We start from the raw sequence: 24,572 nt of genomic DNA, 5'->3' as shown, positions 1-24,572 counted from the left end.
CCGCCCCTTGGCCTCGCCCCCTGATCCCGCCCCTTGGCCTCGCCCCCTGATCCCGCCCCTTTGCCTCGCCCCCTGATCCCCCCCCCTTCCCGCCCCTTGGCCTCGCCCCCTGATTCCCCCCCCTTTGCCTCGCCCCCTGATCCCCCCCCCACCCAACCCTTCGCCTCACCACTTGACCCCCCAGCCCCATTGCCTCACCCGTTTGTCTCACCCCTAACCCCCCGCCCCATCAAGGATAGAAAGGACAAGGCTGTGTTTTTTTGCGGAGTTGGTGATGGCAGTTTTGAAAGAGAGGGGTCGGAGGAGAAGGAACCTTTCGAATGTCAGTTAATTGGGAAGCTGGCTGGTCGGGTGTTTCGAGGGCATGGGGTGAGAGGGTACTGGGTGAGGACAGGATTGGACAAATAGCCTGTGGGCACTTGCTGACCAGACTCAGACACAAAGACACATGAGAAATGGTGAGTTGGGGGAGGTATCGGAGGGCTGCTGCCCCCAGCACCTGCTGGAGAGGAGGGGAGAACATTGTCAACAGGCAGAGAACCAATCGAATGGAGATTTGCTAAGTTCCTGGGGTTTGTTTTGATGCCAACTCTTCCTTTGCTTCTAAGATGAATCAACGAAGAAACCAATCCCTCTGCAGGAGCAGACAGTCAAGGATGAGAAGGGACGATACAAACGCTTTCACGGGGCTTTCACCGGGGGCTTTTCCGCCGGTTATTTCAACTCTGTGGGGTCAAAAGAAGGTAAGGGGAAAATCCCACAACCTTGAAATTAGTCTCCTTCAGTATTGGGGTACAAGTGTTTCATGGGTTCCTGCGCCCACTCTTTTAACAGAGGCACTAAGCCGTTTATAATGAACAGATTAACACTGCCACTAAAATATTGGGAAAGGAATTCTCCACGAATGCTCTGTCTGATCACACACTAATATTCGAAAAGCCTCATTTTAAGGTGTGTGGGTGTCACATTATCTAATGATCCAGAGGATTCCCCAATGGGAATGGTCCGGGAGGTCACAGGGAGCACGGATGGGGAAACCCTGGGCTCGCGGTGCTGGATTTTCTGTCTGTTATCTGATGTGATTTCCAGTTCAGCGCTCCATGTGAACGTCACGCCTCACTGGGAGTTACTGGTCAGGGGATCCACTCTTTCAATATTAATGCTGTCCCTCTGGATCAGATAGGCTACAATAAGCAATGGCAGCAGTGCGACTGGTGGAATGGTAAGCACGTTCTCAGGCTTACAAATACATAAAGCTTTTAAGTGCTTTTTTTAAAACAAACAGACCAATTAGGGAGGAGCAGCAACATACAGTGACTGCTCGTCCCCCCGACCCCAGCTGCGCCACAACAGAAAGGTGCAGATCAGCAATCAGTCTGTTCCCCCACTGAGTGAGATTCAGCGTTGAGGGACGGGGAGTGTTGATTGCCCGGGAGACAGTGATGGAGCACCAAATGCCCCAGCCAGTGCATTATCCTGAATGTATCGCATTCTGGTTTGTGCATTATCTTGTTTGCAATAGATAGGAACATGAAGTGGCCATTCAGCCCCTCAAGCCTGTTGCATCATTCAGTTAGATCATAGAATCATAGAAGTTTACAACATGGAAACAGGCCCTTCGGCCCAACATGTCCATGTCGCCCAGTTTATACCACTAAGCTAGTCCCAATTGCCTGCACTTGGCCCATATCCCTCTATACCCATCTTACCCATGTAACTGTCCAAATGCTTTTTAAAAGACAAAATTGTACCCGCCTCTACTACTGCCTCTGGCAGCTCGTTCCAGACACTCACCACCCTTTGAGTGAAAAAATTGCCCCTCTGGACCCTTTTGTATCTCTCCCCTCTCACCTTAAATCTATGCCACCTCGTTATAGACTCCCCTACCTTTGGGAAAAGATTTTGACTATCTACCTTATCTATGCCCCTCATTATTTTATAGACTTCTATAAGATCACCCCTTAACCTCCTACTCTCCAGGGAAAAAAGTCTCAGTCTATCCAACCTCTCCCCATGAGTCAAACCATCAAGTCCCGGTAGCATCCTAGTAAATCTTTTCTGCACTCTTTCTAGTTTAATAATATCCTTTCTATAGTAGGGTGACTAGAACTGTACACAGTATTCCAAGTGTGGCCTTACTAATGTCTTGTACAACTTCAACAAGACATCCCAACTCCTGTATTCAATGTTCTGACCAATGAAACCAAGCGTGCTGAATGCCTTCTTCACCACCCTATCCACCTGTGACTCCACTTTCAAGGAGCTATGAACCTGTACTCCTAGATCTCTTTGTTCTATAACTCTCCCCAATGCCCTACCATTAACGGAGTAGGTCCTGGCCCGATTCGATCTACCAAAATGCATCACCTCACATTTATCTAAATTAAACTCCATCTGCCATTCATCGGCCCACTGGCCCAATTTATCAAGATCCCGTTGCAATCCTAGATAACCTTCTTCACTGTCCACAATGCCACCAATCTTGGTGTCACCTGCAAACTTACTAACCATGCCTCCTAAATTCTCATCCAAATCATTAATATAAATAACAAATAACAGCGGACCCAGCACCGATCCCTGAGGCACACCGCTGGTCACGGGCCTCCAGTTTGAAACACAACCCTCTACAACCACCCTCTGTCTTCTGTCGTCAATCCAGTTTTGTATCCAATTGGCGACCTCACCTTGGATCCCGTGAGATTTAACCTTATGTAACAACCTACCATGCGGTACCTTGTCAAAGGCTTTGCTAAAGTCTATGTAGACTACGTCTACTGCACAGCCCTCATCTATCTTCTTGGTTACCCCTTCAAAAGACTCAATCAAATTCGTGAGACATGATTTTCCTCTCACAAAACCATGCTGACTGTTCCTATCTGATCATGGCTGATCTGTATCTTAACTCCATTTACCCACCTAGGTTCCGTAACCCTTAATATCCTTAACCTAACAAAAATCTATCAATCTCAATTTTGAAATTTTCAATTGACTCCCAGTCCCAAACACACTGGAATCTGTGTTATCCTGCGTGTAATGAGCTGCGGCCTGTGCGTTATCCGGCGTGTAATGAGCTGCGGCCTGTGCGTTATCCGGCGTGTAATGAGCTGCGGCCTGTGCGTTATCCGGCGTGTAATGAGCTGTGGCCTGTGCGTTATCCGGTGTGTAATGAGCTGCGGCCTGTGCGTTATCCGGCGTGTAATGAGCTGCGGCCTGTGCGTTATCCGGCGTGTAACAAGCTGCGGCCTGTGCATTATCCGGTGTGTAACGAGCTGCGGCCTGTGCGTTATCCGGCGTGTGACGAGACGTTGACCTGTGCGTTATCCGGCGTGTGACGAGACGTCGACCTGTGCGTTATCCGGTGTGACTTGACGTCAACCTGTGCGTTATCCAGCGTGTAATGAGCTGCGGCCTGTGCGTTGTCCGGCGTGTGACGAGACGTTGACCTGTGCGTTGTCCGGCGTGTGACGAGACGTTGACCTGTGCGTTGTCCGGCGTGTGACAAGACGTCGACCTGTGCGTTATCCAGTGTGACGAGACGTCAACCTGTGCGTTATCCAGCGTGTAATGAGCTGCGGCCTGTGCGTTGTCCGGCGTGTGACGAGACGTTGACCTGTGCGTTGTCCGGCGTGTGACGAGACGTTGACCTGTGCGTTGTCCGGCGTGTGACGAGACGTTGACCTGTGCGTTGTCCGGCGTGTGACGAGACGTTGACCTGTGCGTTGTCCGGCGTGTGACGAGACGTTGACCTGTGCGTTGTCCGGCGTGTGACGAGACGTTGACCTGTGCGTTGTCCGGCGTGTGACGAGACGTTGACCTGTGCGTTGTCCGGCGTGTGACGAGACGTTGACCTGTGCGTTGTCCGGCGTGTGACGAGACGTTGACCTGTGCGTTGTCCGGCGTGTGACGAGACGTTGACCTGTGCGTTGTCCGGCGTGTGACGAGACGTTGACCTGTGCGTTGTCCGGCGTGTGACGAGACGTTGACCTGTGCGTTGTCCGGCGTGTGACGAGACGTTGACCTGTGCGTTGTCCGGCGTGTGACGAGACGTTGACCTGTGCGTTGTCCGGCGTGTGACGAGACGTTGACCTGTGCGTTGTCCGGCGTGTGACGAGACGTTGACCTGTGCGTTGTCCGGCGTGTGACGAGACGTTGACCTGTGCGTTGTCCGGCGTGTGACGAGACGTTGACCTGTGCGTTGTCCGGCGTGTGACGAGACGTTGACCTGTGCGTTGTCCGGCGTGTGACGAGACGTTGACCTGTGCGTTGTCCGGCGTGTGACGAGACGTTGACCTGTGCGTTGTCCGGCGTGTGACGAGACGTTGACCTGTGCGTTGTCCGGCGTGTGACGAGACGTTGACCTGTGCGTTGTCCGGCGTGTGACGAGACGTTGACCTGTGCGTTGTCCGGCGAGTGACGAGACGTTGACCTGTGCGTTGTCCGGCGTGTGACGAGACGTTGACCTGTGCGTTGTCCGGCGTGTGACGAGACGTTGACCTGTGCGTTGTCCGGCGAGTGACGAGACGTTGACCTGTGCGTTGTCCGGTGTGTGACGAGACGTTGACCTGTGCGTTGTCCGGCGTGTGACGAGACGTTGACCTGTGCGTTGTCCGGCGTGTGACGAGACGTTGACCTGTGCGTTGTCCGGCGTGTGACGAGACGTTGACCTGTGCGTTGTCCGGCGAGTGACGAGACGTTGACCTGTGCGTTGTCCGGCGAGTGACGAGACGTTGACCTGTGCGTTGTCCGGCGTGTGACGAGACGTTGACCTGTGCGTTGTCCGGCGAGTGACGAGACGTTGACCTGTGCGTTGTCCGGCGTGTGACGAGACGTTGACCTGTGCGTTGTCCGGTGTGTGACGAGACGTTGACCTGTGCGTTATCCAGTGTGACGAGACGTTGACCTGTGCGTTGTCCGGCGAGTGACGAGACGTTGACCTGTGCGTTGTCCGGCGAGTGACGAGACGTTGACCTGTGCGTTATCCAGTGTGACGAGACGTTGACCTGTGCGTTGTCCGGCGAGTGACGAGACGTTGACCTGTGCGTTGTCCGGCGAGTGACGAGACGTTGACCTGTGCTTTGACGATGTCACTCTCTGTAGGCTGGGCACCATCAACATTCGTGTCAACACGGCAGCAAAAGGCAGAAAAGCAGCTCTTCAGGCCGGAAGACTTCATGGATGAAGAGGTACTTTGGGAAGAGTTTATTTTGTTGCGTTGTGCTGGTGGGTGGACTGTGATGTCCTGGGGAGACTCGGTGCAGGGATGTGTGATGGTGGCACTTCCTGAACTACCACACTCCTTGTGCTCAGGAGTGAGAGGAAGGAGGGCTCGTTGTGATTTGGGGAGAGCAGGGCAATTTCTACTTTCCTTCAGAGCCTAGAGCACAGCACCATGTGGGTGAGCACTCGAACCCCAGGTTCGGCTTTCATGGCCTCAGACAGGCTGCTATGTGCAGGCACCAGGCAAAGGCTTGGTGATGTCCCACAGCGAGGGAGGGAATCTCGTCCTTGGGCCCCTCACACTTGCTTTCAGTCAACATTTTCTACATTTTACATGTGGAGAGACCAGCTGGGATTGTTCTCCTTGTAGCAGAGAAGGTTAAGGGGAGATTTAATCGAGGTGTTCAAAATCATGAAGGGTTTTGAGAGAGTAAATAAAGAGAAACTGTTACCAGTGGCAGGAGGGTCGGTAACCAGAGGACACAGATTTAAGTTAATTGGCAAAGGAACCGGAGGCAACATGAGGAGAATTGTTTTTACACAGCGAGTTGTTCTGATCTGGAATGCGCTGCCTGAAAGGGCGGTGGAAGCAGATTCAATAATAACTTTCAGAAATGAACTGGATAAATACTTGAAGGGGAAAAATTTGCAGGGCTCTGGGGAAAGAGCGGGGGGAGTGGGACTAATTGGATAGCTCTTTCAAAGAGCCGGCACAGGCACGATGGGTCGAATGGCCTCCTTCTGTGCTGTGAGATTCTATGATTTTTATTAATCTTTTTTTAAGGATCTCAAGGAACACGGAATTGCACCGAAAGGAATAACGACAACGGACGACTTTGCCTCGAAGACTAAAGACAGGCTCCGGGAGAAGTCCCGAGCATTGGCTACTGCAGCAGCTCCCATTCCCGGGGCCACCATCTTGGATGATTTGATCGCCGCTGCAAAGTGAGAGGGGGAGGGGGTTATTGCTGAATGGGAGACTGTCCTAGCCTTGAGCAGAGAGCCACACATAGTGCCTCTCGCTAGCAGAGGCTCCGCCCGCCTGGGTGGGATTGGGAGAAGAGATCACTTGCCGCAGTGGTTGAAAGGTCAATGGTGTGGACACTCCTGCCCAAAGCTCCTTGGGGGGAGGGGGGGATCTTCGATATTGTGGGGGGTTGAAAATGCCCCTCCCTAGTAGGTTCCCGTGTTGGGGGGCTGCTATATACTAAATGCACCTGTTGTATTTAAACATTTTATGATGAAATGAAATTGTTTCCTTAGCTTTTTTCCCTCAGTTTTCTACCCCTCCTTCCCTGAAATGGCTGCCTCTCACTGGGGTAGGGGGGATCGGAGGGGCCTCTCACTGGGGTAGGGGGGATCGGAGGGGCCTCTCACTGGGGTAGGGGGGATCGGACGGGCCTCTCACTGGGGTAGGGGGGATCGGACGGGCCTCTCACTGGGGTAGGGGGGATCGGACGGGCCTCTCACTGGGGTAGGGGGGATCGGACGGGCCTCTCACTGGGGTAGGGGGGATCGGACGGGCCTCTCACTGGGGTAGGGGGGATCGGACGGGCCTCTCACTGGGGTAGGGGGGATCGGACGGGCCTCTCACTGGGGTAGGGGGGATCGGACGGGCCTCTCACTGGGGTAGGGGGGATCGGACGGGCCTCTCACTGGGGTAGGGGGGATCGGACGGGCCTCTCACTGGGGTAGGGGGGATCGGACGGGCCTCTCACTGGGGTAGGGGGGATCGGACCGGCCTCTCACTGGGGTAGGGGGGATCGGATGGGCCTCTCACTGGGGTAGGGTCGATCGGATGGGCCTCTCACTGGGGTAGGGGGGATCGGACGGGCCTCTCACTGGGGTAGGGGGGATCGGACGGGCCTCTCACTTGGGTGGGGGGGGGCTCCCCCAAAGGGGATGGCCCCCCCTTTACCTTGCACACATGAGTGTCGACAGGCTAGTTGGCCGTGGTGAGCATGCTGACCTTGCCCATCGTCCTCACATGCACAATTTCTGCACAGTGATCAGGAGCAGGAACCCTGGCTGAATTCCCCTCTCTCTAACCCCGGGGTCACTGGACAGTGATCAGGAGCAGGAACCCAGGCTGAATTCCCCTCTCTCTAACCCAGGGGTCACTGGACAGTGATCAGGAGCAGGAATCCTGGCTGATTTCCCCTCTCTCTAACCCAGGGGTCACTGGACAGAGACTTGGTTAACATTTATCGGGCAGTTTATTTAATTCAAGGATATAAAGTAACGTCTCTAAACATTCGCCCAGGATAACAATCGGCGTGCAGCTACTGCGGAAAATGGGCTGGAAGGAAGGACAAGGGCTCGGGCCTCGTGTGAAGAGGAAGCCGCGAGGGCAAAGATGCGGTGAGGCATATCCCAATATCGCTGCTCTCTCTCAGCTTAGTTTCTAAACTCAGTTGGATATAAGAAAGAAAGAACGAACTTGCATTTATATAGCGCCTTTCACGACCTCAGGCCGCCCCAAAGCACTTTACAGCCAATGAAGTCATTTTTGAAATGTACTCGCTGTTGTAAAGTAGGAAACGTGGCAGCCAATTTGCGCACAGCAAGATCCCACAAACAGCAATGTGAAATGACCAAATCATCTGTTTTAGCGGTGTTGGTTGAGGGATAAATATTGGCCCAGGACACCGGGGAGAACTCCCCTGCTCTTCTTCGAATAGTGGCCGTGGGATCTTTACGTCTACCTGAGATGGCAGACGGGACCTCAGCTTAGTGTCCCGTCCGAAAGACGGCACCTCCGACAGTGCAGCACTCCCTCAGTACTGGCACTGAAGTGTCAGCCTAGATGTTGCGCTCAAGTTTCGAGCGGGACGTGAACCCACAGCCTTCTGACTTGGAGGCGAGAGTGGTACCCACTGAGCCACGGCCGACAAATGGAAGTATGTTTGAGGTTCTTGCAGAGGGCGTTTAAGGAGTTCGGCACTAACTGGGGCTCAGTACTTGGTCCACTTTTGTTCTCAGTATTTGTTAATGATTTGGGACTTGGATATTGAGAACAGAATCTCAAAATCTGCTGAGGACACAAAGGTAGGAGGTTTGGCAAACAGCGAGGAGGACCATACCAGACTTCAGGAAGACATTGTCAGGATGGGGGGATGGACAGGCAGGCAGGTGGCAGGTGCAATTTTTTGTGGGTAATTCTGAGATGATTCATTTTGAGAGGAAAAACCAGGACTGGGAGTATCATAGTAGGTACAGCACAGGAGGGGGCCATTCGGCCCATCGTGCTGTGCCGGCTCTTTGAAACAGCTATCCAATTAGTCCCATTTCCCTGCTCTTTCCCCATAGTCCTGTAAATTTTTTCCCTTCAAGTATTTGTCTAATTCCTTTTTTGAAAGTTATTATTGAATCTGCTTCCACCGCCCTTTCAGGCAGCGCATTCCAGATCAGAACAACTCGCTGCATAAAAAAATGTTTCCTCATGTCGCCTCTGGCTCTTTTGCCAATCACCTTAAATCTGTGTCCCCTGGTTGCCGATCCTTCTGCCACTGGAAGCAGTTTTTCCTTATTTACTCTGTCAAAACTGTTCATGATCTTGAACACCTCGATCAAATCTCCCCTTAACCTTCTCTGTTCTAAGGCGAACAATCCCAGCTTCTCCAGTCTCTTCACACAACTGAAGTCCCTCATCCCTGGTATCATCCTAATAAAGGCCTTGACATCCTTCCTAAAGTGCGGTGCCCAGAATTGAACACAATATTCCAGCCTAACCAGTGTTTTATAAAGGTTTAACATAACTTCCTTGCTTTTGTACTCTCTGCCTCTATTAATAAAGCCAAGGATCCCGTATGCTTTTTTAACAGCCTTCTCAACTTGTCCTGCCACCTTCAAAGATTTGTGTACGTACACCCCCAGGTCTCTCTGTTCCTGCACCCCCTTTAAAATTGTACCATTTAGTTTATTTTGCCTCTCCTCATTCTTCCAGCAAAATGAGTCACTTCACACTTCTCTGTGTTAAATTTCATCTGCCATGTGTCTGCCCATTTCACCAGTCTGTCTCTGTCCTCCTGAAGTCTGTTACTATCCTCCACATTGTTTACTACATTTCCAAGTTTTGTGTCATCTGCAAACTTTGAAATTATACCCTCTATACCCAAGTCGAGGTCATTAATATATATCAAAAAGAGCAGTGGTCCTAATACTGACCCCTGGGGAACACCACTGTATACTTCCCTCCAGTCTGAAAAACAACCGTTCACCACTACTCTCTGCTTTCTGTTCCTTAGCCAATTTTATATCCACGCTGACACTGTCCCTTTAATCCCATGGGCTTATACCGTTAAAGGAAAGACACTGAAGGGTGTGGATGAGCAGAGAGACCTATTCAAATATCGAATTCCCTGAAAGTGCAAGTGCAGGGAGATAAAGGCATAGAAAGTTCAACAGAATCTTCGGTTTTATGAAAAGGCATGGAGTACAAGAGTAAAGAAATAACAATGAATTTATGCAAATCATTGGTCAGGCCACAGATAGAGTCTGTTTGCAGTTTTGGGTGCCTTATTATAGAAAGGGCACACACTTTAAAAAAATATATATATAATTCTCAGGATGTGGGCATTGCTGGCGAGGCCGGCATTTATTGCCCATCCCTAATTGCCCTTGAGAAGGTGGTGGTGAGCTGCCTTCTTGAACCGCTGCAGTCTGTGTGGTGAAGGTTCTCCCACAGTGCTGTTAGGAAGGGAGTTCCAGGATTTTGATTTTTGATATTGGGGTGCTTAAGCCTGGGCTGTCTGTGTTTGGGTAAGTGGGGTGTGTCCCGACCGAGAGAGTTTGCATTCGGCATCAGCCAAACAGGAGCTCTACTTGTGTGGAGTTCTCAGCAGTTTAGTTTCTGGGCCTCAGAGACCAACTGACCAAATAATAAGTGATCAGGAGCGGGAATTCTGGCTGATTTCCCCCCTCCTTTCCCCCCCCCGGCCCAGGGGCTCTGAGGCCAACTCGGCACAGGCCAGGGATCAAACTTGGGGCCCCCCGGTCACGTTTCACTCAGAAGGGGAGTGGGACTTATTGGATAGCTCTTTCGAAGAGCCAGCACAGGCACGATGGGCTGAATGGCCGCCTCCTGTGCTGCACCTACTATGATACTCACTGAGCCTTTGGGGCACCTTACCATGTCACACATTGAACGTAGTCTGAACGTACATAGGACTCATCCTCACTAACTGTTTCCGTTTTGTCTGCCGCACAGATGCAGGTACGAAAGTGTACGGATGTTCGCGGCCAGATGAAGGATCGCAGGTACGTCTGGAGATCTGACTCTCGTGTCTCCACATTGATTAAACCTCGCGACTCCCCATGTTAACCGTTTAGCAGTCAGTTACCTGCAGTGTTCTACTGTGTGAACTTAACGAACAAACACTCGAAGGAGTTCCATGCCAATCTGCTACTCATCCTATAATCTGCTCTCCATATTATAAAAAGGATATAGAGGCACTGGGGAAGGTGCAAAAAAGATTTACTAGGATGATACCAGAACTGAGAGATTATACCTGTCAGGAAAGATTGAACAGGCTGGGGCTCTTTACTCTAGAAAAGAGAAGACTGAGGGGTGACCTGTTGGAGGTCTTTAAGATTATGAAAGGGTTTGATAGGGTTGACGTAGAGAAAATGTTTCCACTTGTGGGGGAGTCCAGAACTAGGGGCCGTAAATATAAGATAGTCACTAATAAATCCAATAGGGAATTCAGGAGAAACTTCTTTACCCAGAGAGTGGTGAGAATGTGGAACTCACTCCCACAAGGAGTAGTTGAGGTGCATAGTGCAGATGCATTTAAGGGGAAGCTGGATAAACACATGAGGGAGAAAGGAATAGAAGGATATGCTGATAGGGTGAGATGAAGTAGGGAGGGAGGATCAACACCAGCACAGACCAATTGGGCCGAATGGCCTGTTTCAATGCTGTAAATTCTATATCATATTGTTTCATAATTTCAAGGCCTCGATGTAGCGTAACTGGGAATCAAAGCCTTGACTCTGATTTTACCTCCAGGAGGAAGAGGACGAGTATCAGCCCGAAAATGTCACCTTCGCACCGAAAGACGTGATGCTTATGGACTTTACACCAAAGGACAACCGGCATGGGGTGGGGTACAGTGGGATCGATCCTCGCAGGGCTCTGTACGGAGGCTCCGCAGAGGGGTCAGACAGCGTGTTCAACACCGACTCCGACAGGTCCAGGAATCTACTGGCCGATGTCCAATCCAGCAAGGGGAGGAAACTCGGCATCACCGGGCAGGTAAACCTATCAACGCAGCCGGCTTTTGGCGTGGCTAAATCAAAAACATACTTCCAAAGGACTGAAGGCCCAGCCGCCAATGGTGGGCTGAAGGGAGCAGGGGGGGTGCACAACAGGCCAGATGTTGGAGGAACGCAGAGATCTCGGAGGGCTGGAGGAGGTTATAGAGACAGGGAGGGGTGAGGCCAAGGAGGGATTTGAACATGAGGATGAGAATTTTAAATTTTGAGGCGTTGCTGGACCGGGAGCCGATGTCGGTCAGCGAGCACAGGGGGTGATGGGTGAATGGGACTTGGTGCGAGTTAGGATACGGGCAGCAGAGTTTTGGATGAGCTCAAGTTAATGGAGGGTGGAAGATGGGAGGCCGGCCAGGAGAGCATTGGTCGAGTTTAGAGGTAACAAAGGCATGGATGAGGGTTTGAGCAGCAAATGGGCTGAGGTAGGGACAGAGACATACAAAGTTAGGGAGGTGGAAGTAGATGGTCTTGGTGATGGAGACGATATGGGGTCAGAAGCTGGGCTTAGGTTGCGAACGGACTGGTTCAGCCTCAGACAGGGGGATGGAGTCGGTGGTGAGGTAAAGGAGTTTGTGGCGGGGACCGGACAATGGCTTTGGTCGTCCCAGTGTTTAATTGGAGGAAACTGCAGCTCCTCCCGAGACTGGATGTCGGACAAGCAATCTGAGAACACAGAGGTGGTGGAGGGTTCGAGAGAGGTGGTGGTAAGGTAGTGCTGAGTGTCGTCAGTGTACATATGGAACCTGATGCTATGCCTTCAGATGATGTTACCGAGGGGCAACATGTCGATGAGGAAAAGGCCAAGAATAGATTCTTGGGGGACTCCAGAGGTAACGGTGCCAGAGCGGGAAGAGAAGCCATTGTTGGAGATTCTCTCACTACGACTGGATAGGCATGAGTGGAACCAGGTGAGCGTGGTCCCACCCAGCTGGACAGCGGAGGAGAGGCGTTGGAGGAGGATACGGCAATTATACCCACAAACGCACTGTGTTATATAATCTATACAGAAGAGGTTAAGAAAGAAATCAGGAACTTGCATTTATAATAAAACCTTTCACATCTTCAAGATGCCCCTAATGGTTTTACAGGGAATGAATTATTTATAGTCACTGTTGTCATGTCGCTCCTGGTGGCTGTACTGAATCTTTCAGGTTTAAACAGCTGGTAGGGGTCCAGTTAAATTCGCATTGACTAACAGGGGGGAGGAGGGGGGGTAGGTAACACGCTTTATATTCAAAATGACCCACCAAACATGCCCTCCCACCCATTTTCAAAGGTGTCTTATAGCCCGTTTAAGCCGTGGGGCAGCTCAGGCACCACCTGAATGTCATGCTGATGGAATGAGCTTTGTATTTTTTTGAAAGGCGTTCGGTGTGGGTGCTCTCGAGGAAGACGACGACGATATTTACGCCAGGGATACGCTGTCACGGTACGACACGGTGCTGAGAGAGGAAGAGCCGGGAGATGGGCTGTTCGGCTGGACAGCTCCTCAGCAATACAAGAAGGAGGCAAAAGGTAAGTGGGTCCAGTGTGGGGAAGGAAAGCTCCCTGCAGGATGGATGTTCGAGGGCACATTTCTTCCTGTGTGCCCTGGGCGTTGAATTAAAACAGAAATTGTGTGTTGCAGGTTTGGACCCTCAGACGGGATATGTCGGAAAATGTCTGGAGGGCTTCTCCTTGGCTTCCACGTCGTCTCGGCCTAAGAAGGTAATTGCTCCGTCGTCCAGTCTGCTTTACATGTGTCTGTCTGTAACAGACAAGACAAGGGGAGCGGGAGAGTCCAAAACTGGGGTCATCAATATAAGATAGTCACTGATAAATCCCCTAAAGAATTCAGGGGAAACTTCTTTACCCAGAGAGTGGTGAGAATGTGGAACTCACTCCCACAAGGAGTAGTTGAGGCGAATAGTGTAGATACATTTAAGGGGAAGCTCGATAAACACATGAGGGAGAAAGGAATAGAAGGATATGCTGATAGGGTGAGATGGAGTAGGGAGGGAGGAGGCTCGTGTGGAGCATAAACACCGGTATAGACCGTGTAAATTCCGTGTAATTCTATATAGCACAGAGACACGAGTAACAGGCGCTGACTTTAATTTAGGCCTGAGTTTCCTCAGTTGTTCCTGAAAGCACTACCTCTGGCTCGGTTATGTTTCTATGGGGTTGGCTGGATATTTTATCATATCAAGCACCACCGGCCACTTAGTAAGCAGACCACAGGTGCCCTAGGATCTGGAGGGTACCTTTATTGGCCCAATATCTAGGTAAAGGATAATGAGACCCAGGGATTGTAATGGCGAATCCTTACTACTGGAATGCATCCTGTCCTCATAATTTAACCCTTTAGCCCCGATGTTATTGTGGTGAATCTGCGCTGCACCCTCTCCAAGACCAACATATCCTTCCTGAGGTGTGTTGCCAAAACTGAACCCAGCTAATGGGACTAATCACCCTGGACCTGGCAAGCGCTGTTTTTGCCGGGACCACAAGAAGCTCCCCCGACTTGCCCTCCCCCTCCATACCGAGTGAGGCTAAAATTGAGAATCCACCCCCATAATTAATCATAACCAGAGGACACTGATTTACGGTAATTGGCAAAAGAACCAGGGGGGAGATGAGGAGAAATGTTTTACGCAGCGAGTTGTTACGATCGGGAATGCGCTGCCTGATGGAAGCAGATTCAGTAGTAACTTTCAAAAGGGGATAAATACTTTAAGGGGAAAAATTTACAGGGCTAAGGGGAAAGAGCAGGGGAAATGGGACTAATTGGATAGCTCTTTCAAAGAGCCGGCACAGGCAGGATGGGTCGAATGGCCTTCTGCGCTGTTGAGATTCTACAATTAGAGAGTGCGGATTGCCATTCGGGTTCTGCATTTTTCCACAAAGGTTCCAGAGCATTGGCCACGCTGGGATCTGTAGGGCAGCAAATCACTCGCCCGACCCACAGTGTATCGGCCCCAGGACCCGACTGGCAGAGCAGGGGATGGGGGAGGAGGTTTGCTGCAGGCTCTATCAGACTCTTACCATCCTGCAGATTTATGGCCCTCCTGAGCTGCCGAGGGACTACAGGCCGGTTCACTACTTCCGACCAGTCGTGGCACCAGGGACCGTCAGCACCGCAATGGCAGAAGCTCTAGTAGCATCGGCTGGGCAGCTCAGCACCGACGCAGGACAGAAAGGCCGCCACCAGCTGAACTCAACGCAGAGACGAGAGCTGCTCGGAGAAGATGCCCTCCAAGGTACGGAGATCATCGCCAACTCCAAACACACTCACACTGAGTAACAGGGTCCTGAGTTTTATTTTATATAATTATATAAAAAAAGCAAAGTTTGTCTCATAAAAAACACTAGAATCTCCTCTTGAGCGCCTTTCACAATCTCAGGACTCCCGAAGTGCTTTACAGCAAATGAAGTACTGTCACTGTTTGTAATGTAGGAAACATGGCAGCCAATTTGCACACAGCAAGATCCCACAAACAGCAGCAATGATAATCATCTGTTTTAGTTATGTTGGTTGAGATAGAAATATTGGCCAGGACACCTGGGAGAACTCCCCTGCTCCTCTTTGAGATAGAGCCATGGGATCTTTTACATCCACCTGAGAGGGCAGAAGGAGCCTCGGTTTAACATGTCATCCGAAAGGTGGCCCCTCCGACAGTGCAGCGCTCCCTCAGTACTGCCCCTCTGACAGTGCAGCACTCACCCTCCGACAGTGCAGCGCTCCCTCAGTACTGACCCTCCGACAGTGCAGCGCTCCCTCAGTACTGACCCTCCGACAGTGCAGCGCTCCCTCAGTACTGACCCTCCGACAGTGCAGCGCTCCCTCAGTACTGACCCTCCGACAGTGCAGCGCTCCCTCAGTACTGACCCTCCGACAGTGCAGCGCTCCCTCAGTGTACTGCAATGTAAGTGTCAGCCTGGAGTTTCAGGTCAAGTCTCTCGAGTGGGGCTTGAACTCACAACCTTCTGACTCAGAGGCGAGAGTGTTACTCACTGAGCCACGGCTGACACATGCTGGAATAGCTTGCTGACACTGGCTGTCTAGGCTCACACACGAAGGCTACACAGGGGTGAGGGAGCAGATTAAAACTGCGTACCGTTTGGTCTGTAGGTCACAGTTTTGTGTGGTAGAGGGAGTGTGCATGTCGAGTAGTGGCAGTCTCCCTATCATCACAGCACAAGGATTCTCCCTGCAGTGTTGGCAGTATTGTTTGTGCCAGTTTGTAAGTTCTGAGCGGTTATGGATGCATTGAACGATTTTGATTGCCTGGTTATTGATGAACTGATGTTGATATAATTTTGGAAACAATGATCCGGGACAGAATTAACAGTCACTTGGACGAGTGTGGATTGATTAGGGAAAGCCAGCACGGATTTGTTAAAGGCAAATTGTGTTTAACTAACTCGATGGAGTTTTTTGATGAGGTCACAGAGAGGGTCGATGAGGGCAATGCAGTTGATGTGGTGTATATGGACTTTCAGAAAGCTGTTGATAAAGTGCCACATGGTAGGCTTGCTATTAAGATTGCGGCCCATAGAATAAAGGGGGCAGTAGCAACATGGATACAGATTTGGCTAAATGACAGCAAACAGAGAGTAGTGGTGAACGGTTGTTTTTCGGACTGGAGGGAGGTGTACAGTGGTGTTCCCCAGGGGTCAGTGCTGGGGCCACTGCTTTTCTTGATATATATTAATAACATGAACTTGGGTGTACAGGGCACAATTTCAAAATTTGCGGATGACACAAAACTTGGAAGGGTAGTAAACTGTGAGGAAGATAGTGATAGACTTCAAGAGGATATAGACAGGCTGGTGGCATGGGCGGACACGTGGCTGATGAAATTTAATGCAGAAAAATGTGAGGTGATGCATTTTGGTAGGAAAAATGAGGAGAAGCAGTATAAACTAGAGGGCACAATTCTAAAAGGGGTGGAGAAACAGAGGGACTTGAGGGTATATGTGCACAAATCGTTGAAGGTGGCAGGGCAGGTTGAGAAATCAGTTAAAAAAGCATACGGGATCCTGGCTTCGTAAATAGAGACATAGAGTACAAAGGCAAGAAAGTCATGATGAACCTTTATAAAACACTGGTTCGACCACAACTGGCGTATTGTGTCCAGTTCTGGGCACCACACTTTAGGAAAGATGTGAAGGCCTTAGAGAGGGTGCAGAGGAGATTTTTTTTTTATTCGTTCCTGGGATGTGGGCGTTGCTGGCGAGGCCGGCATTTATTGCCCTTGAGAAGGTGGTGGTGAGCCGCCTTCTTGAACCGCTGCAGTCCGTGTGGTGAAGGTTCTCCCACAGTGCTGTTAGGAAGGGAGTTCCAGGATTTTGACCCAGCAACGATGAAGGAACGGTGATATATTTCCAAGTCGGGATGGTGTGTGACTTGGAGGGGAACGTGCAGGTGGTGTTGTTCCCATGTGTCTGCTGCTCTTGTCCTTCTAGGTGGTAGAGGTCGTGGGTTTGGGAGGTGCTGTCGAAGAAGCCTTGGCGAGTTGCTGCAGTGCATCCTGTGGATGGTACACATCGCAGCCATTGTGCGCCGGTGGTGAAGGGAGTGAATGTTTAGGGTGGTGGATGGGGTGCCAATCAAGTGGGCTGCTTTATCTTGGATGGTGTCGAGCTTCTTGAGTGTTGTTGGAGCTGCACTCATCCAAGCAAGCGGAGAGTATTCCATCACACTCCTGACTTGTGCCTTATAGATGGTGAAAAGGCTTTGGGGAGTCAGGAGGTGATGATTCCAGGGATGAGGGGCTTTAGTTACGAGGATAGACTGGAGAAGCTGGGGTTGTTCTCCTTAGAACAGAGAAGGTTGCGAGGAGATTTGATAGAGGTGTTCAAAATCATGAAGGGTGTAGACAGAATAGATAGAGAGAAACTGTTCCCATTGGCGGAAGGGTCAAGAACCAGAGGACATAGATTTAAGGTGATTGGCAAAAGAACCAAAGGTGACATGAGGAAAAACTTTTTTACCCAGCGAGTGGTTAGGATCTGGAATGCACTGCCCGAGGGGGTGGTGGAGGCAGATTCAATCATGGCCTTCAAAAAGGAACTGGATAAGTACTTAAAAGGAAAGAATTTGCAGGGCTACGGGGGTAGGTTGGGGGAGTGGGACGAGCTGGATTGCTCATGCATAGAGCCAGCCTGAACTCGATGGGCCAAATGGCCTCCTTCCGTGCTGTAACCTTCTCTGATTCTATAATTCTGACTTTTATGGATGGTTTCTGGTCAGCTGAAAGTGATCAGTACCTGACTATGTGCTTGATATTTGTTCTCTACTGCCAGGTCCCCGCTCTGTGTTTGAGCTTCTAACTGGAAAAGACAAGGAGAGACTGAAGGAGGCACAGCAGAAGCAGCAGTCTGTGTGTCGGGTTCCTGCCTCCCAGGATCTGACCGACCGATCCCAGTCAACGGCCTGGGAGAAGCCCTGGGTTTCTCAACTCGCGATATATGGCGGAGGAAAGGTCACAGGATCGAGCGAATTTAAACCCTTTGTAAAGAATCCTGAGAAGCAGAAGAGGTACGAGGAGTATGTGGAGAAACTTAACTCCGGACAGAATGGTGAGATACCCAAGATCGATGTTATTGTTTTACTGTCGGGCATCTTGCAATTTGGCTAGGAAGGGGAGAATCAGCCAGGGTTCCTGCTCCTGATCACTGTCCAGTGACCCCTGGGATTTTTCTTTTATTCGTTCATGGGATGTGGGCGTCGCTGGCAAGGCCGGCATTTATTGCCCATCCCTAATTGCCCTTGAGAAGGTGGTGGTGAGCTGCCTTCTTGAACTGCTGCAGTCTGTGTGGTGAAGGTTCCCCCACAGTGCTGTCAGGTAGGGAGCTCCAGGATTTTGACCCAACAACGATGAAGGAACGGCGATATATTTCCAAGTTGAAATGGTGTGTGACTCGGAATGGAACATGCAGGTGCTGGTGTTCCCATGTGCCTGCTGCCCTTGTCCTTCTAGGTGGTAGAGGTTGTGGGTTTGGGAGGTGCTGTTCAAGAAGCCTTGGCGAGTTGCTGCAGTGCTTCCTGTGGATGGTACACACTGCAGCCACAGTGCGCCGGTGGTGTAGGGAGTGAATGTTTAGGGTGGTGAAGGGAGTGAACGTTTAGGGTGGTGGATGGGGTGCCAATCAAGCGGGCTGATTTGTCCTGGATGGTGTCGAGCTTCTTGAGTGTTGTTGGAGCTGCACTCATCCAGGCAAGTGGAGAGTATTCCATCACACTCCTGACTTGTGCCTTGTAGATGGTGGAAAGGCTTTGGGGAGTCAGGAGGTGAGTCACTCGCTGCAGAATTCCCAACCTCTGACCTGCTCTTATAGCCACAGTATTTATGTGGCTGGTCCAGTTAAATTTCTGGTCAATGGTGACCCCCAGGATGTTGATGGTGGGGGATTCGGCGATGGTAATGCCGTTGAATGTCAAGGGAAGGTGGTTAGACTCTCTCTTGTTGGAGATGGTCATTGCCTGGCACTTGTCTGGCGCGAATGTTACTTGCCACTTATCAGCCCAAGCCTGGATGTTGTCCAGGTCTTGCTGCATGCGGGCTCGGACTGCTTCATTATCTGAGGGGTTGCGAATGGAACTGAACACTGTGCAATCATCAGCGAACATCCCCATTTCTGACCTTATGATGGAGGGAAGGTCATTGATGAAGCAGCTGAAGATGTATGGGCCTAGGACACTGTCCTGAGGAACTCCTGCAGCAATGTCCTGGGGCTGAGATGATTGGCCTCCAACAACCACTACCATCTTCCTTTGTGATAGATATGACTCCAGCCACTGGAGAGTTTTCCCCCTGATTCCCATTGACTTCAATTTTACGAGGGCTCCTTGGTGCCACACTCGGTCAAATGCTGCCTTGATGTCAAGGGCAGTCACTCTCACCTCACCTCTGGAATTCAGCTCTTTTGTCCTTGTTTGGACCAAGGCTGTAATGAGGTCTGGAGCCGAGTGGTCCTGGCGGAACCCAAACTGAGCATCGGTGAGCAGGTTATTGGTGAGTAAGTGCCGCTTGATAGCACTGTCGACGACACCTTCCATTACTTTGCTGATGATTGAGAGTAGACTGATGGGGCGGTAATTGGCCAGATTGGATTTGTCCTGCTTTTTGTGGACAGGACATAACTGGGCTATTTTCCACATTGTCGGGTAGATGCCAGTGTTGTAGCTGTACTGGAACAGTTTGGCTGGAGCCGGGATGTTGTCAGGGCCCATAGCCTTTGCTGTATCCAGTGCACTCAGCCGTTTCTTGATATCACGTGGAGTGAATCGAATTGGCTGAAGACTGGCTTCTGTGATGGTGGGGATATCGGGAAGAGGCCGAGATGGATCAACCACTCGGCACTTCTGGCTGAAGATAGTTGCAAACGCTTCAGCCTTGTCTTTTGCACTCACGTGCTGGACTCCGCCATCATTGTGGATGGGGATAGAGAGAGCGGGAATCAGCCTGGGTTCCTGCTTCTAATGACACTCACTGTCCCCTTTCCCCTATCCCCTTTTTTGTTGGTAGGTGTTTGTGTGGATGGTGAATGAGGGCAGGGTAGGGCTTGGTTGTGGTGCTTCTCACAGTCAAATAGCTCAGTGCCACTCACTGACGAGGCTTACAGATAAGTAATTGCCTGTTGTTTGAGGTAGCAGAGGGGCGTCTGGTGCCCGTGGAATTATACTGCAGTAGGAGTTAGCACCTTCAGTGGAGAGGGAGGAAAAACCAATGGGGCTGGGTCCCTGGGGACTGGGTCCTGCAGAGTGCCTTCAGGTATGCACCATATGAAGTGCCAGGATGTTATACTGTGATCTGACAGGTTTAAACACTCTGGGGCAGACTTTGCTCGCCCGCCCATTCTGCTGGTGAAGTGACCCCTCGCCACCCCCGTGATTCTCAGGCTCTGATCGCGGGGGCAGGAGGTGTCGCTGTGGGGGGTGGAGGCGATGCCCAATCATGGGGGGGAGAGGGGACATGATCACAGGGGGCCGGATTGCGGGGTTGGGGGCCGGGGTGGCAGCGCCTCAGGTTATTTTCGTGGGTCACTCCAGCTCCTACGAGACCCACGGAGATAATCGGACATTTCCCCTGGGCCGGGGCCTCTTCTCTTCCATTGCCCGTGTGACTGGTTGGAGTGAGCCCGGCCCAGTCTACGACTAGTCCCACCTATAGGGGTCCGAGTTACGTCACAGGATCCTGATTTCCATATTAATGGGGTCCATTGCCCGAATCAGGTGGGTGCTTTAGACACCTGGTGGGAGGCTCCTTTCAAAATGGCGCCAGCCGCAGCCGGTGTTACCGGGGGCGGTGAGGCTTCCACCCTATTAAGAGGCTGTTACCCCCTCCAATCCCCCTCCATTAACGCCAGGTGAAGGAAGTGTATAAAGAGGCCAGCTGGGCTGGGGGAGGACAGGATACGGGTTTATTGTGATGCCTATCACAGTCAAGTAGCCTGATGATGGTGTCACTACTCGCCCTTGAGGAATGATAACTTGGACGTGTTACCAGAGGGTGCCTGGTGCCCACAGGCAGCGAGCACCTTCAGGAAAGAAGGGGGAGAAACTGGGGTTAACTAATAAAGTTGAACCCCCTGTTGCCTGCTGCCAGGGACTTGCTTATCTCTTTCACAACACCGGCTTCTGGACTTCAGGGACACAGGAACAGGAGGAGGCCATTCAGCCCCTCGAGCCTGTTCCTCCATTCGCTTAGATTGTGGCTGATCTGTATCCTAACTCCATCTACCTGCCTTGGTTCCGTAACCCTTAATACCTTTACGCAACAAAAATCTACCAATCTCAGTTTTGAAAGCTCCAATTGACCCCCAGCATCCACAGATTTTTGGGGAGAGAGTTCCAGATTTCCACTCCCCTTTGTGTGAAGAAGTGCTTCCTGACATCACCCCTGAACGGCCTGGCTCTAATTTTAAGGTTCTGCCCCCTTGTTCTGGACTCTCCCCAGCGGAGGAAATAGTTTCTCTCTATCTACCCTATCAAATCCTTTGATCACCCTTTAATCTTTGATACTCGAGGGAATACAAGCCTAGTCTATGCAACCTGTCCTCCTCATTTAATCCTTTTAGCCCCAGTATCATTTCCTGTGCCTCCTCCTAGATGCCCTGGACAGCAGCCTGGACCCCAACATGACGGAATGGGAGCGGAGCCGCGAGCGGGACGAGTTTAGCCGCGCGGCCACGCTGTACCGGCCCACGAGCAGCTCGCTGTCCTCCCGCTTTACAAGCGCGAAGTTTGCAGAGGACACGGACAAGGTGGAAGTCCCTGAAGAGCTGGAGGTACGGTAACGCTGAGCCTGAGGGCCAACCTTTGAACTTCGTGTTACGGACAGGGCAAAGGTCACAGGACGCAACAGAAAGCGCCCTAATTGTACAGGTCTCTGATTTAAAGAGGGATGTCACTATGTAACTGATCCTGTTCCCTTAGTGCTGAGGGGATATTAACTGAAATTTTACAGAAGGACAAATGTAATTTCTTTGCTGAGCGCGTGATTCCAAAGTCTGTCACGTGGATGTGATTAGTTAGCTAAGTTGGTAAATCCAGCGAGTGTTGTACTGATCCACACAGATCAGGGAGGCCTCGAGTTCTGTCCCCAAATCTGTGAAGAGTTAGCTGATCATAGTTGGGGCAGCAATGCAGGAGGTAAGAAGATAATCGGGGAAAAGGGTATCCAGCCCATCAGTTTCATCCCTTTAGTGCTCAACTCACCCAGAGTCCCCCTAACCCCAGACCGAGGCCCACCCCCCCCCCTCCCAGCGAGGACAGCACATGTTGTATTTTGATTCTGCAGCCCCTGGTAGTGATAATCTGACCTACCCGGAGCCCGGGATCCTGATTTCTCTCCTGTCCCTATCTCTGCACAGGGTGAAGTCAAAGACAAAGAGGCAGCAGTGAAAATGAAGATGTTCGGGAGTCTCACCAGGGACAAGTTCGAGTGGCATCCAGAAAAACTCCTCTGCAAACGATTTAATGTCCCCGATCCCTACCCCAGGTAGGTACTGAGTACTGGATTCAGTGTCCCACACTGGGCGTATACTGGATTCAGTGTCCCACACTGGGCGTATACTGGATTCAGTGTCCCACACTGGGCGTATACTGGATTCAGTGTCCCACACTGGGCGTATACTGGATTCAGTGTCCCACACTGGGCGTATACTGGATTCAGTGTCCCACACTGGGCGTATACTGGATTCAGTGTCCCACACTGGGCGTATACTGGATTCAGTGTCCCACACTGGGCGTATACTGGATTCAGTGTCCCACACTGGGCGTATACTGGATTCAGTGTCCCACACTGGGCGTATACTGGATTCAGTGTCCCACACTGGGCGTATACTGGATTCAGTGTCCCACACTGGGCGTATACTGGATTCAGTGTCCCACACTGGGCGTATACTGGATTCAGTGTCCCACACTGGCCGTATACTGGATTCAGTGTCCCACCTTGAGTTGGGAGAGGCCCTAAATTGTAACAAAGCCTCCAACATCTTGAACCAACTTCACGCGGTGTATTGCTGTGTAAGCAAACACAACCGTTCTACACACAGCAAGATCCCACAACCAGCAATGATATGAACGTGCAGTTAATGAGGTTTTAGGAGGCTGAGAGAGGAATGGTGGCCAGGTCACCGGGAGAACTCTCCACCTCTCCTTCAAATAGCGGGGCCTTCAACATCCATCTGAAGCACTGGAGCAGAGCAGAAAGGACCTCGGGTTTAACATCTCATCTGAAGGACGGCATCTCTGACAGTGCAGCACTCCCTGAATCCTCCACTGGACTGTCAAACTGGTCCCGGTGAGGGACTTGAACCCACAAACTCCAGATTCTAAGACAAGATCGGTGAACATAAGAAATAGGAGTAGGCCATTTGGTCCATCGAGCCTACTCCGCCATTCAATCAGATCATGGCTGATCTTCGACCTCAACTCCCGCCCGATCCCCATATCCCTGATTCCCCCAGAGTCCAAAAATCTATCGATCTCAGCCTTCAATATTCTCAACGACTGAACATCCACAGCCCTCTGGGGTAGAGAATTCCAAAGATTCACAACCTTCTGAGTGAAGAAATTCCTCCTCATCTCAGTCCTAAATGGCCGACCCCTTATTCTGAGACTATGCCCCCTAGTTCTAGACTCTCCAGCCAGAGGAAACAGCCTCTCAGCATCTACCCTGTCAAGCTCTCTCAGAATCTTATATGTTTCAATGAGATCGCCTCTCATTCTTCTAAACTCCAGAGAGTATAGGCCCATTCTACTCAATCTCTCCTCATAGGACAACCCTCTCATCCCAGGAATTAATCTAGTGAACCTTTGCTGCACTGCCTCTAAGGCAAATATATCCTTCCTTAGATAAGGAGAACAAGAGTAAGGAATAAAGGCCAACATACTATTTGCCTTCCTATTTGCTTGCTGTACCTGCATGTTAACTTTCTGTGTTTTGTGTACCGAGGACACCCCAATCCCTCTCAACGCCAACATTTATAAGTTTCTCACCACTTAAAAAAATATTCTGTTTTTCTATTCTTCCCACTAAAATGAATAACCTTCACACTTCCCCACATTATACTCCATCTGCCACCTTCTTGCCCACTCGCTTAACCTGTCTATATCCCTTTGCAGACTCTTTGTGTCCTCCTCACAGCTTACTTTCCCACCTAGCTTTGTATCGTCAGCAAACTTGGATACATTACACCAGTAATGGCGAAAGGTTGATAACCTGCAGTGAGGGTGTTGATATCTCTGTCCCTTCAGCCTCAGGCTGCTCCCTGAGTTTTACATTCTGTTTTATTTTTGATTCTGCAGGTCAACAATTGCTGGGCTCCTCAAGGTGAAACGGGACAAATATTCGGTGTTTAACTTTTTAACCGTCCCGACAGCTCCTACACCCAGTGGATTGGAAAGAAAACGGGAAAATTTGCAACAGGACAAATCAGCCAGTGAGTGTCTGTAACAGGACCCCGGCCAGCGAGCGTGTGTAACGAGCCCCCGGCCAGCGAGCGTGTGTAACGAGCCCCCGGCCAGCGAGCGTGTGTAACGAGCCCCCGGCCAGCGAGCGTGTGTAACGAGCCCCCGGCCAGCGAGCGTG

The 24,572-nt window shown here is 51.0% G+C and overlaps 1 protein-coding gene across 2 annotated transcripts in view; it reads left to right on the top strand.

The window, feature by feature from the left end:
• gpatch1 (G patch domain containing 1) overlaps window positions 1–24,572 on the top strand; it is a 42,528-nt gene that overhangs the window by 2,550 nt on the left and 15,406 nt on the right. For both annotated transcript variants that reach the window (XM_067998208.1, XM_067998207.1), the window contains exons 2-14: window positions 609–743; window positions 5,098–5,183; window positions 6,002–6,162; window positions 7,481–7,578; window positions 10,427–10,476; window positions 11,228–11,473; window positions 12,855–13,005; window positions 13,118–13,197; window positions 14,525–14,729; window positions 17,779–18,054; window positions 21,587–21,765; window positions 22,351–22,478; window positions 24,290–24,423. In XM_067998208.1, coding sequence (XP_067854309.1) covers window positions 609–743; window positions 5,098–5,183; window positions 6,002–6,162; window positions 7,481–7,578; window positions 10,427–10,476; window positions 11,228–11,473; window positions 12,855–13,005; window positions 13,118–13,197; window positions 14,525–14,729; window positions 17,779–18,054; window positions 21,587–21,765; window positions 22,351–22,478; window positions 24,290–24,423 — 1,929 coding nt within the window. The remainder of the gene's footprint in view (window positions 1–608; window positions 744–5,097; window positions 5,184–6,001; window positions 6,163–7,480; window positions 7,579–10,426; window positions 10,477–11,227; window positions 11,474–12,854; window positions 13,006–13,117; window positions 13,198–14,524; window positions 14,730–17,778; window positions 18,055–21,586; window positions 21,766–22,350; window positions 22,479–24,289; window positions 24,424–24,572) is intronic.

The sequence above is a fragment of the Heptranchias perlo genome, chromosome 16 (genome assembly GCF_035084215.1).
Source record: "Heptranchias perlo isolate sHepPer1 chromosome 16, sHepPer1.hap1, whole genome shotgun sequence".
NCBI classification, from domain to species: domain Eukaryota; kingdom Metazoa; phylum Chordata; class Chondrichthyes; order Hexanchiformes; family Hexanchidae; genus Heptranchias; species Heptranchias perlo.
The sequence above is the reverse complement of the archived record's forward strand: the minus strand, read 5'-3'. Positions and strand labels throughout refer to the sequence as shown.